Source organism: Alosa pseudoharengus, unplaced genomic scaffold, assembly GCF_046254945.1.
Source record: "Alosa pseudoharengus isolate Yale_2024_CS ecotype anadromous, Long Island Sound unplaced genomic scaffold, YU_APseudo_1.1 YU_APseudo_1.1_scf_19, whole genome shotgun sequence".
Lineage (NCBI taxonomy): Eukaryota > Metazoa > Chordata > Actinopteri > Clupeiformes > Clupeidae > Alosa > Alosa pseudoharengus.
Window position 1 is genome coordinate 15,188,198 of NW_027468657.1, and position 14,499 is coordinate 15,202,696.

At 45.9% G+C, this 14,499-nt stretch overlaps 1 protein-coding gene across 1 annotated transcript in view; it reads right to left on the bottom strand.

Annotated features, from left to right (window-relative positions):
* Positions 1–3,682: 3,682 nt before the first annotated feature.
* sorbs2b (sorbin and SH3 domain containing 2b) overlaps positions 3,683–14,499 on the bottom strand; it is a 49,591-nt gene continuing 38,774 nt past the window's right edge. Inside the window, exons 22-28 of the mRNA XM_076292686.1 lie at positions 14,286–14,332; positions 13,904–14,018; positions 13,243–13,378; positions 12,600–12,793; positions 5,775–5,824; positions 5,422–5,528; positions 3,683–4,661 (exon numbers count right to left, since the gene is read on the bottom strand). Coding sequence (XP_076148801.1) covers positions 4,600–4,661; positions 5,422–5,528; positions 5,775–5,824; positions 12,600–12,793; positions 13,243–13,378; positions 13,904–14,018; positions 14,286–14,332 — 711 coding nt within the window. The 3' untranslated portion in view covers positions 3,683–4,599. The remainder of the gene's footprint in view (positions 4,662–5,421; positions 5,529–5,774; positions 5,825–12,599; positions 12,794–13,242; positions 13,379–13,903; positions 14,019–14,285; positions 14,333–14,499) is intronic.

The following is a 14,499-nucleotide window of genomic DNA, read 5'->3' on the forward strand; positions in this document are numbered from 1 at the left end:
AGTGATTGAATCCAACTCTCTCTCTCTCTCTCTTCACTTTCTCTCTTTTGACTTTCTTTCTCTGTTCTTTATCTTTGTACTTCTTCTCTATCTCTATCTTCTCTTTCTCTCTCTCTCCCTCTCTGTCTTTTCTCTGTCTCTCTCTCTCTCTCTGGTTCGAATTTGACAATGAAAGAAAGCCTGTAGATTTATATATGTAAATCATCATCTAAATATTACTTTAGTTAGTGACATGTGTTTACCTTCAGAATATTTATTAAGTTTACCTTCATTTGATGGACTCACTGCTCAGTTCCTAGAGAAGGTTTACCATCTTTGCTAGAGTACATATCTCCCAACACACTGAGACACCTTTACTCACTGTGCTAGAGAACGTATCTCCCAACACACTGAGACACCTTTACTAGAGAACGTATCTCCCAACACACTGAGACACCTTTACTCACTGTGCTAGAGAACGTATCTCCCAACACACTGAGACACCTTTACTCACTCCGTGCCATCAGGGCAGCTACTGCACAGGAACCAGCTTCACAGAGATGACTGACAAGTGTTTAATGCTAAAATGGACCTGCTGCTGTTACATCCTGTCATAACAGAAGCATCAAGGGAAAGGGGTGGGGTGGTTGTTTTTGTTTTGTGTTGGCAACAGGGCTAAGAAAACCAAATCACAGGCTCTCTGTACCTCCTGCTTATAAAACCCACAGAAAGGCAGATTGCTTTCATATTGAGTGAACTGAGGTCAGATTTTATGTGCCTATGATATTGTGGTTTCAGTTCACCTCTATCAGAGCAAGGGGTTGCTTTCCCTTGCAACCTGAGACTGATAATGCCTCCAAATCATAGATTATATGATCCGTAGCCCCTGAGGCAATGGGCTTAATCTGGAGGGAAGTCTGTGACTCAAAAGAGTCTCTGATGTTATAGTTCCTGTGTGGTTTTCCAACCAGGTGTGCCCACATCACGAAGGGTGGACTCCTCACCTCTGACTCAACCTGTTCCTCTGTCTGGGATTTCTTGGCATCCTTAGCCTTGACCACATCAGAGAGAGAGAGAGAGAGAGAGAGAGAGAGAGAGAGAGAGAGAGAGAGAGATTAATTAATGCCAAATCCCTACAATATGGCCCAGTTTTATCAACTACAGAGTCATTCTGTAGTCCTAGACCATCTTTATTTGGTAAGACGTGTGGAATTCAGACATGACTAGACAACTGACAACTGCCCTTCACACCAAGTAACTTGTAATGTTTATCTGAATACACCTCCATGTTCGCCGTACCCTCGCTTATAAAGGGCCAATTTCCAGTCAGCACGTCTTTTAATAGACCCCCTGTGCCTCATGTAAAATGACATCAGTCATATTTTCATATCGCCTTATTCGTGTAAAGCCAATGTCCAGCACTGTGGTCAACATATTCCTCTGAGGACCACTGCAGACTAGACACTATAGGGCTAATTTCTGACGATTATTGAGTGATCCGTTCACAGCTGCCCAGATCTGATGGGGTGATTTTCCTAAAGCTGAACTGAAGGAGCTTCACAGAGGGAGCGCATCTGAGCTTAGGCCAGTTTTTTTCTCTCAGGGGTATGGGGGGGGGGGGGGGGTCTGGAGGACCACTGCATCCCAGGCATGCTTGTGATTCCTGCGTGTCGAGAGAAAACCCGGCGCGCCAAGCCTCCCCGCGCTTTATTTACGCCGTTGCCATGGTGGCTGGGGGTCGGGGGGGGACAAGTGGTGGACAGCGCATGGCTGTTTATAGACTGCACAGGCTGGCGAGAGCCACTGTAGCCATCCCACACATAGGACACCGGCAGACAGGGGCGGAGACGGCCCACATGTGGCAAAGGTCTGGGCCACGTGCGCTCTGGGCTCAGCCTGCTGCTGATCACCCTACACACTGAATGGAGCCTCTCATCAAACGGAAGCCAATTTCATCCAAACACAACAGAGACAGAGAGAATCTTTAGCACAGAGAGCTGTCTGACTGTCTTTTAGAAGACTGCATGGGAGTGTGGTTGCAATTAGACATGCAGTGGGAAATACTTTGAATGCTATGTTTGTTGCTGTTATGTTATTATGAGTTAGGCCTATGTAGTAGTTGGATGTTGACGCCACATAGTCTGGCCTGTCAAAACAATAAGCACGCTACAGTGTGCAGTTGGCTACTGTAATATATATTTACAGAACAATCCAAGATTTCTTCAATTAGTCTTGCTTCTCAAACGTAGCAAATGTTTATTTTGCCTACGTTTTCAGAGCACTGTAAGGCCTCAATATGTGGAAAGGAAATAGAGTAGAAGTACAATGTGTGTCAGACAGAATTTATTTAACATACAATTCCACCAAAAAAAAAAGAGTTTAAAAAAAATAAAGGTTGACCTCACACTTGGCTTGCCAGTTCTCGCTCTGCACAGTATCCCTCCAGATGGTGAGCCTGGTGGCTATGCTGTCGACAAAAGTAGCCAACATGACCGTCCAGGGGGATCACTTTCAATAAGTCCATATTCAAAATTCACCACGCTATCCAACACTCTCAACCTCGTATCTGCATCTCAGAGGACAGGAGTCACCGATGCCCGCACTCTGTCATACTTTTGGTATACAATGTCCTCCCTCCACTGGGACATCCGCTCTGGATTTGACATCATCTTCTGGAGTTTCACATATACATTTTCTCGTCTGTACTCTTGGTTGCATAAATGCTGGCTAAAGTGAAGACTTGGGAACTCCAAATGTAACCACATAGAATGGAAGACAGGAGAAGCAAGCTTAACTATACTGAGGCATTCCTTGAATTATAGCTTCTTATATATATCTATATATTTTATATATAAAAAAGATTCACTATGGTTCAGTGTGGTGACATCAGGCAGTGTATCGAGATAAAATCCCAAGTTATGGAATTTTAAGGTGCTTCTAATGTTTAAAAATCACAATTCTTTTTTTAACTTTCACCTGAATGACATCAGAATAATTAAACTTTAACTTGGAAATGAATTTGCGATTACATAACATTTGCATAATTGCTTAAAGTCTGCACTGTAGTTGACGATATAAAGAATACAATAAAATCATAACCAAGACATTATTATTAGCATTGCTGGTTACAAAATGCACCATTCTGGGGCTACCACAAATATTTAATTGACACAATTGTACAATGGAATTGCAAAATTACCAAAATATATTAAATAACATTTTTATTTTTTCAAAAGTGGAAAGAAATAAAATCGATCTGATAAATTTTTGTTGACCTAACCGTATCCATAACAACAGTGGAGGGTGACTGATACAAAACACTGAGACTGCCAAGACATACAGTAGATTCTTTACAGTAGACTCTCACTCTCACTCCATCTCTCGACTTCCCTATACACCCATCCTGACACGAGAAGCTTTTGTGGGGAACCCCACTGATGTACACACAGTCGTCCAGCGCAAGAGGACAGAGGAACCTGTTTGCCAGCCGTGGACACTTTAATTGGATGTATACTAATTATCCCTTGCAGTCACAGGTCCTCATCAAGGGGGCATCTTATAAATATCACTAAAAAGATCATCAAGGTCCGTGATTCGCGCTCAGGTGTACAGTCCGTCAGGTGTACAGTCCGTCAGGTGTGTGAGGAATGTCTGGGGGGCGGGGGCTGAATACTGGAGGGGGGGGGGGGGGGGGGTTGATGTCATGAACTCTTTCCACTAGCCTGGAGCAGGTTCAGATGGGCTGCTGGAGACGAAGGAGTGTATTGCTTGTCGGAATGGGGTGCTACGAAAGCTGTTAAGAGTCTGGCACAAATGTAACGCAAACCTAAACTACATCTGACCCCGAAACCTGTTCCAGTTCCCGTCCTGGTCCGCACGTGGTGTGGCATGGGTCCACAGGATGCGGGCCAGGACTGGGCCGGGACTGGGCCAGACTCGTGCCAGAATCAGACGCAGCTCAGGATTGTGAGGCAGCTGCACTCAGACTCATATCTGCACCATGACAGAATGAAACAAGGCGAGACTCGCACATCTGAGAGTCTGAGAAAAAAAATCGATGAGCTCTTCTAATCTAGCCCTCTTTTAACAATGAAAAACTATATGCACCCCAAATACAAGAGAAGAGAAAAAATATATATACCATTTAATAAATAAAAAATTAAATAGGGCACTTGGTTCTTCATTACATTAAACTTAATTTGCATGACTGAAAGGCAGACACGTCAGTGAAGATTTGTCCTCATTCAGTTGTGTCCAAGCGTCCATAACAGTCCACCAAATCTGGGTGCCACAGTCGTCTCTTCCTGTTACGGACTGAAAATCACTTCATAAAAAAATACCTATAAAACCAAATACCATATCTGGTGCAATTCAGTCCCTTCTCAATGCCACTTTGTCCTGCCGTGGTGCCACTTGTTCTTCTGGAATACACATATGAGCCTCACCTCACTGAGCTGAACACTAGGGGCCACTTTGCTTTAGTTTGCTTGTTTGCCTGCAGTTGGCGAATCATTGCTAGACAGTGGACTGTGTGTGGTGTCAGCTCCTCGACTGAGCCTCTCGGTCTGTCCTCTTCCCTCGGGGTCAGCTCTCAGCGGCAGCAAATGTGTCGCGCTCCTGTTATATCCTTCTCACGTAGTTCCCAGGGAAAGTGCCAAAGAACTTGCTTCTTCTCGACGTTCCTAAAAACAGTGCAAGTGAGTGTTGATATTAAATAACAACCAGTTACACAAATGCAGAACATAGACAATTCTTGTGTAATTCTATAATAGAATGGTTTACGGTTTATTGACAGCTACTTTGAGCTGTGAGTTTATACAGTATAAATAAATCAATTAGCATCGCACGCAGTGCTTTTCCTGTCCACACATATTTTTTCATGTGTTGAGTTCATCCAATGATATTTGCAAGTCTGTGTCATACTATTTGGCATTCTGGCATCAACAACTCGAGAGAAACATGACTGGGATCAAAACAACAGAAAGGCCACACAATAGGGTTGATGTGAAACGTGAGAACACTGATGTCATGAATGGGACATCTTTGGAGTTACACCGCAGACAGAGAGCATTTGGTGTTCAGTGTGCTGAAACACTGTATAAAACAAGGGTGCCCTCTACTGGTAAACCAGTGTTACTACACATATACACTTTTACTACAGCAGGCTTCAGGGGAATACTGATGATAATAATTTTTTTAGCCCAACTAGAGCAATGCAAATGTACTTTGATTGTAAACATAGACTACCGCTCAACAGTTTGCGGTCACTTAGACATTTTCATTCCACTCTGAGATCAGTTGCATTGTTTTTTTTAATCAGGGCAGCAGTTTTCAGATTACATTATGTGCTTACTTAATAATTCTGTTTATGATGGAATGGAATGGACCCCAAACTTTTGACCGGTAATGTATGGGTGAATTGAAAGATTTTCCCAAACTCACCTACAAACCAACCATCATCACACTTCTCCATGACGTCAACAATGTCTCCTTCTTTGAGCTCCAGCTCATCTTCATTACGAGGGGCGTAGTTGTAAAGAGCCTGAAACCTAAAAGACACAATTTAGTTTTAATTTTTTTTTACGAACATTTCTTCTCATGTCTCCAGGAGGTATTCCACAATCATACTTTCTCTTTAATGTATATTTTTTATTTTGTACAGATATCAATGTGCCAGTTCACTGTGGTTAAAGTCAACACTTTTGTGATGTTTGGCTAAAGATAGTATATGAACAATGAGAACAGTGTTGAAGGTGAAAGCAATACTGAATGACATAAAGTGGAGAGGCACTCACGGTTCGCCAGTCCCTTGTAGTGGATCTTGCACATAAGCTTGTCTCTGAGACTGGGGAGAGAAGAGTCCAAAGATGGAGTTATATAGATGCACCATAATCACTGTGTGGTTGCTCTTTGCTGCACTCACCCAATGTAGCACTGTGCACAAAATGCAACAACATCTTCTAATACAAAGCCACGTTACCAAGCCTGTGGTGATATAATGTATAGTCTACTACATACCCCCAGAAGTCTGTACGAACCAATCAAACCTGGTATAACTGTGTCAGGGAGCATGTAGTCTACTCTGTGGGGTGAAGGCTCCTCATCTGGGAGGAAATTTAGGTCTGGCACTCCTTGTCTGAGTGAATGACCCGATCCGTTTGATGTCTAATGGTTTGGCTATTACTTGAGGACTACATCATCTCAATTAGCCATCATCACAGCAGCAAATGCTAGCTACAGTAAGAGCCATCCATCAAGCCACAGGCTTAGAAACAGCATAACTATGGCTATGACTATACGGAAAACCAGATATGCTGAGAGCAAGGCTTGTACTCCCCTTGTGTGGAGGACATTTGGGGGCAATGGCCACTTGTCTAGCCCTGGGGAGTACAGCGCGTTTGGGCTGTGTGCACAGGAAACAGAGTTTGAGCCCCTCTCCTACCCTCAGCATCACACACCACACCACACCACACCACCAGAGCACACACTCCAAACAGGGTTGACACGCAGGTTCAGGCTCACACACACACACACACACACACACACACACACACACACACACACACACAAACACACACACACACACACACATCACACCACCAGAGCACGCACTTCAAACAGGGTTGACACACAGGTTCAGGCTCACACACACACACACACACACACACACAAACACACACACACACACACACATCACACCACCAGAGCACGCACTTCAAACAGGGTTGACACACAGGTTCAGGCTCACACACACACACACACACACACACACACACACACACACACACACACACACACACACACACACATCACACCACCAGAGCACGCACTTCAAACAGGGTTGACACGCAGGTTCAGGCTCACACACACACACACACACACACACACACACACACACACACACACACACACACACACACACAAACACACACACACACACACACATCACACCACCAGAGCACGCACTTCAAACAGGGTTGACACACAGGTTCAGGCTCACACACACACACACACACACACACACACACACACAAACACACACACACACACACACATCACACCACCAGAGCACGCACTTCAAACAGGGTTGACACACAGGCTCAAGCTCACAGCACACCAGTCTCTATGTTTGCTGCAATATCAGAGTAACTCCTCTGTGACTTATGCCTTCTTTTGAAGACATACTCACACACACACACACACACACAAATAAACAAACAAGAACAAGAATAAGCACTCAAAGCACCTCGGCTTCAAACTGTCAGAATGATACCTGAACAACCAAATCAGGCATTCAGAACCACATGCGGCATAACCCCAACACATCTTCAAACACGCACACGCACGCACACACACACACAGAAGTGAATAAATATCGTGTCTAGGCACAGCAGAGAATCTTCATCCCAAGCAATGTAGTCATCACCAACACTCTTGAGCTAGACATGCTATTAAACTCCTTGATTATTAACAAACATGTTGAAACAAATGACACATTAGAAATTGAATATATACCTTTAACCGACAAAACAAACAATTTTTATCAAGGGTTTTTGAAGAATTTATTCAGTGCCGTGTAGCTGTTTCATGTCTGAGCATGCATTATCAAAGCGACCTGAACTGTAGAAAAACTTCATTTCCCATAAGGCATAGCTGCTGACACAACACAGGGTTGCAGTCATGCCCCTACCCTATGTGAGGGTGAGAAGCTCTGGCCTCTAATGGGTGAGCCACAGGATCTCCTGGACATCACAGGGCTGCGTGGGGGCTTGCCCACCACGAGGGCATCACGCTTCGACACGGGCTGCAAGAACCACAATCGCCAACCGGCCTTTTATTTATGACAGTGAATACACACACACACACACACACACACTCATGTGCACAGACACACCCACACACACAGTGTGTGACACGCAGTTCTTCAAACTCATGCTTCATACACAGTAAGGAAATTGGTGTCTTCAGATCTCTAATTGCAAACACTACACGTTTCAAATCTCTAATCGCAAACACTACACGTTTCCCCATCAATCCCGCACCTCTCCATACTATATCAAACAGCACTTTTAAAACTTGTTATTGATTTATCTGCCTTTAATCTGTCCTGAAATGGGACGACACACATAACTGCCACCCTGACCTCACGTGCGGTGCCACGCTGGACTCTGACGACCCATGGTGCTGTCTGTGCTCTGTGGCACGCTAGCGAGGGTTTCCAGTCCGTTGACCTGAGCGGCGAGGGCTAGGCTTGTGAGCCTCACGCCAGCCGTACAGAAATAGGCTGTGTGGAATCCGACACAGGGCAAAGGACACCCAGAGGAGGCTGAGGGGTAAATATGTGCTACTACAATGGGGCTAATAATAGCTCCATATAACAGACTGGTGCTTCAGCTCTTAATGTTGCCATAGCAGTGTCAGAAACCCTCCCAAACAATGGACACAAATGGAAAAGTAAGCTGTGTTTAGAAAGACAAACATTCCCGTTCACGTTACAGAATAAAGGGCTTATTTTGAGATTTGTTGGAGGAGTTATTGCTAGATTTGCTGGCTTCTCAGGACTTTGACATACACCGACATTGTGGGAGAGCCGTCCATCACTATGAAATGACAAAAGTGTTAGAGAGCTTACAATATTAATCAGATGTAAACTACACTGAAGTGTGTTAAAGGCAAGTATATACGCAGGAAAGACTATGGACATACACACACGTACAGAAGACTCACTGCACTCTGGCTTTACCTTGACCTTGGGGGATCTGGGTTCCGGGTGGGGGGAGAATTTGGAGGAAGGAGGGGGGGACTGCGACACACCAGGGAGTGGTGGGGTGGAGCGGGGGGAGGAGGGGGAGGATTTGGGAGAGACACCCCGTGCGGGGGGCAGGGGCTGCTGGGAAGGAGGGGACGAGAGGCGGAGTGATGCACCCTGGGTAACCGTAGCCTGGTGAGGGGATGGGAAAAGGGAGATGCCATTTAAACCGTATGCTCATACATCAACCAAAACGGCCACAAACGTTAAGCCAAACCAGACCAATCAAATGAACAAAAACAACAACAACAACAAAAACACTCCAAGCCAATGCCTCAACACTTCAGCAAGACAAAGCAAAATAGTACCAACATGTTAGGATGCTCACTTGAACAGGACTGAAGGACGACCAAACAACTGGACTGCGCTGATCACTAGTGTTAGGTTACACGTAAAACTCTGGACTGCGCTGATCACTAGTGTTAGGTTACACGTAAAACTCTGGACTGCGCTGATCACTAGTGTTAGGTTACACGTAAAACTCTGGACTGCGCTGATCACTAGTGTTAGGTTACACGTAAAACTCACACGTAAAACTCTGGACTGCGCTGATCACTAGTGTTAGGTTACACGTAAAACTCTGCGGGGTTAGTGCAAGCACGAAGAAGACAGGCGCAAACATAACCACAGCGGCTCCGCATGCCAGGGGCTAGCTACCTCTCGCTCTGAGGCCTCAGTACGAACAGGTGTGAAAGTGTTTGAGGTCAAAAGGTCGCTGGCCGCTGTCCGGCTCCCCTCGCCCGGCTCCTCCTCGATGAAGAGCTGGGGGAACTCCTCGGTGAAGTCGGAGCCCAGCAAGTAAAAGCCTTCCTTCTCTTCCTCCTCCTCCTTCGCTTGCAGCTGCTGTTGCTTCAGCTGGCTGCCTTTGATGATGGACTTCACCTCCTCACACTCCTCGTCGTCGGCATCTCCAGAAGCCAGCAGCGCGTCCTGGCTCAAGGGTGCCTCGTGGTGCCCCAGGTGGGGCTGTGCCTGGAGGCTCTCGTAGGACCTCTCGAAGGGACTCGCCACAAGCCTTTCCTGGGTCTTCTCATGGGGTCGCTCATAGGACCTCTCGAAGGGACTCGCCACAAGCCTTTCCTGGGTCTTCTCATGGGGTCGCTCATAGGACCTCTCGAAGGGACTCTCCACAAGCCTTTCCTGGATCTCGTCCTGGGTCTTCTCATGGGGTCTCTCATAGGACTTTTCGAGGGGACTCTCAACAAGCCTTTCCTGGGTCTTTTCCTGGGGTCTCTCGTTGGGCTCGTACACAACCAGCTCTATGGGGCTAAAGGCGCTGGCTGGAGGGGAGGGCGACTTCGGAGGCTCCAGGGTCTTCTCGTCGGGAGTCAGACTCTTCCAGGGCTGCTGCTCCAGTGTGGGTGAGAGTGAGCCTGTTGTTGTGGGCTTGCTGGTAGTGGCGGTGGGGACCAACTCAATGACGCTGCCGAACGCGGGGTCAATGTCAAACACGAGGGGCGAAGTCGGGGAGGGCGTGAAGGAGGCAGAGGCCAGGTAGGGCTGCGGAGAGGGGGTGGGCTCCGGCGAGCAGGCGTAGCCCTTCAGAGAGCCGATGGGGATGAAGTGGCCCTCCCTGGGCCCCGGCGTGAGGCTGCCGGGCGTGGAGGACAGCGGCGCCGGCGAGGGCCCCAGCGCAGAGGAGGAGGAGGGGGCAGGCGACGGCGACACCAGGGCCTCCAGGGCCTCCAGCTCGGACCGCAGGCTGGCAGGTAACGGGGGAGGGGTGGGGGCCGGCGTCCCGTACGGGGAGAGGCCCAGCGTGAGCGCCAGCCACTCACTGGTCACCGCCTGCAGGTGGGACGGCCGCTGTTGGGGGAGTGCCGGGGAGCGGGAGGGGGAGGTGACCCGATGGATGGACGGGGCGGGGGACGTGGCAGCAGAGCAAGAGCGTACAGAGGATGGCTGTCGGGGTGGGGTGTAGGAAGGGGGTAACAGAGAAAGATGTGAAAGAAAGAGAGATAGAGAGATAGAGAGAGAGAGGAGGGGAAAAGCAAATACAATGAAGAAAGAGTGAACACATGGAATAGGGGAAGAGATTCATAGATAGTCGCTATGGAAACACATGGCCCAGTTACACCAAGGGGCAAATTTGGCAAAAACCCACAATGCCACCCTTATCTAAAATGTGCTCACTGGAACAAAAAAGGACTGAGTTCTACCATGGTTGAAAATTAGGACTGAATTTCCAACTTAAACAGTGTCCCAATATGCAAGTTTCAAACTCCCTCTCTATTCTGCTTTCAAGTAGCATCAAACCAATTGTAGTGTTCACTTACTTCATCTGTGGAAGAACACAGATGCACTAAAACAATAATACCGGTAATAATAATTCACAGAAAGTGTCATAAAGACATTCCTCATGATCATGTAAGCTTGTTTTTGATGACAGTCTAAACATACGGTAGAACCCAACACTCTGCAGTCTGCCTTGACATGCTTTAAGTCTAAGCGCTCTTTTACCAGTAGCAGGAGCTGCTTACACAAAATGAGGTCTCCATGGCATTGCCTCTGGCTCTGCTGATAATAAGGATGACGAGCTATTTTAAATGCAAAGTCTCTCTGCTTTCAGCTTTATTCTGCTTCTACATTCCACATAGCCTGAGGAAAGAAACACAATCCTAATCTTAATCAACCATGATGCATCATTTGCAACAGAAAAAAAAAAAAAAAACAGAAAAAAAGTCCCTGTGCTGATCATGACGCATGCTGCCGTAGGTACTTATAGACGCCAAACTCACTCCTCGGCTCGTCACATCACATAGTGACTCGATACAGGACCGTAATTAGAATCAAGCCCTCCCGAGGCACGACTGAATCATTAATCAGGCTTAATCCAGCTCCTCGTCTCGCCTCAGTCATGCGAGCCGAGGATTGGATTAGGCCACTAGCTACTCAGTGACTTCTCTGCTGCTCAGAGGGAATTATCACCTCAATTATAGCTATATAATGAGGATATCATGTTAACTTCACCAAGACTAAGGGGGACACTGAATCTTATATCATTTGAGGAAATTCCGACATGGCCGGGGTTGATCTGGTGTTAAGTTTCAGCTCAGTGTCGAGACAGGTAAGAGCTACCCGATCGCTGATAGCTGGCAAGTCAAACAAAGGGCCCATGACTTTTCATTGCTTCACTTTAATGCACAAATGACCCTGTGCTTTTGACCGAAGGTATAACAATGCATACCTTAGCGTTATAAAACTGAACTCTCATTCTTGTATTCTGCATTGCAATGCATTCTGAATCTGCACATTCTTATAAGTGTGATTGTACAATAACCACAATCACCACTGTCCTGTAATACATTTTTGTAATGACAAACATTATATGAAATTTTATCTAAAGCATCTAGTTCAAACTACACATCTATACAAAATAAGGTTTAATTAATATATAGCAGACGGTTTTATCCAAAGCAACACAAACTTGCAACGGCAGGTTCTGGAATAGAACGTGGGTCAATCGGTGATGTCCCCCCTTCCCCACACCCACTAGGTATGAATCACGGCTTTCTGTAAAGCCCCACTACAATAGTGCCCTACTGAAATGACCATTTACTGAACCAACCGATGTTTTAGTTACACCATTCTGAAAGTTATGTAAACTGTATCTTTACATAAAATCAGATCAGTCAAATTTGTTCCAGGTATGTTCAATCTCATATGAACGACAAGTGATACCAGACTCTGACAGACAAGACTTGCATTTCAAAACTGGGCTTGAACTCAAACAAACCCATGTTCACTTGTGTCGTAACACAAGTCCCAGAAATGGAGCTGTGTAGAACTTTGGGTGAGAAGATTGCCTTACCCTGGTGGAGCTTGCGCTGAGAGCCCTGTCGCACGAGTGGCTTTGGGGTATCGTGCTGTCCTTGGCGTTGGTGGATGACCTCTTGACGATGTCCACATATGACACGGGGAAGATGCCCTGCTTGCTGGTGCTAGGGATCTTGCCCTCAAACCAGTTGGCATCTACTTGCCTGAGCAAGATGACTCTCTCACCCTACAGAGGATGGGACAGATCTTTCAGACCAAAGCTTTTGTCCTTACTTCCTTTCTTTCAGTCTTAAAACGTTTACTGTATATTGCAAGGCATGATTGATGCTGACACACACACACACATACACAGACACACACACACTCACACTTCCCTGAATAACCCCCCTTGTTAAACTGAAGGTCACTGATCAGCCACATTAGATGTGTGAAAGACAGTGCCTTGCCCAAAGGCTGATGTCTGTGACCTGCTATATTTGAACAGGTGTTCAACAAGTGAGAACATCAGAACACATCTTTTAGTTGTTCCTAAATGTGATTTTATTGACACTGTGAATTATCAAGCATCCCCCATGATAGACCAGAAAGCCCATAAACACACAGTATCCTAGCACTTGCAGCCAAATCTTAAACTGTGTGAGCTATCACTAAAAAAAAAAAACCAGACGGAGACCAAAGCCTTGCCTTCCTCAGAGAGAGCTCCACGTTGGTGTCGGCGTTGAAGTTGTAGCGCGCCACGGCCTCCCCGATCTCTCGGCTCTGGGCTGGGGGAGGGGGCCTGATTGGCTGCTGCCTCTCAGACGGAGAGATCTTCTGTGGAGGGAGATGGAGCCGATATGAGCAAACACTATCAGACACAAGAGGACGCATGCACCTGGGAAATTAAACTGAAATATTTATAATAATAATAATAATAATAATAATAATAATAATAATAATACATTTTATTTGTATAACTCTTTATCACATACTCAAAGTAGTAAATATTGTAGAATAAAAAATCGAGGCAACACATGATTCAAAATTAAAGGTAAGTTATAGAGTTCAAGTGTTCATAAAGGCTAGGCTAATTAATAACGATGACAAATGATAATTAATGACTCATTTGAATTTCTTTCTGTTTTATTCTTTCTCTCCTGTAGCAAGCCACAAACCAAGACCCACAGGGTGCCAGAGCAGCACTATGACGGACCATAACACCAGAGAGCCAGAGTCCCTGCTTTGGTAGTCCGAGCACATACTCAACCATAGTGATGGCGCTCCTGTCCCATATGCCTATATATAAACTACTGCGCTCACACACAGAGCAGTGTGAATGGGCAGTGAGAGCCCACCAACCTCCACGTAGGTGATGGGGAAGATGCCCGTCCGGCCATGCAGCTCTCCTTCATACCAGTTGCGGTCCACTTGTCGTGTGATGTACACCGTGTCACCCTTCCTAAAAGTAAGCTCTCTGTGAAGCACAATGCAGGGCAGATGGAGTTATAGGAGGAGGCGGAACAATGCAGTTGTTGGTGTACATCGTTTCATGTATCACTACTACACAGTCATACATCAAATTGCAAATCATATGTGAGGTCAGAGCAGGAGTGAATAATCCTGTACAAGATGAAAGTTATGGATGAGAGAACAAATGAATGAATGAATTAATCAGTTATTACTTAATATTTTCTGGTCAGTCTTTACATTTTGTATGATTTAGTTGACTGAGTTGACTTACTTTGCAGTCTGGGCCTTGAAGTCATATATTGCTCTGGCTGGTTGTTTCTGTGGAGAGCATATAAATAGTGCATACAACATGGAGATGTAAACCAAGCCGGATACTATGCTGATACATGTCATAGTCTTCGCTCCAGTGCAATCTCATCTAAATGAGTCTACCTCGATTTATTATCACTCGTTACAATTTAAGTATCAGGTATTTTACCTCAGTG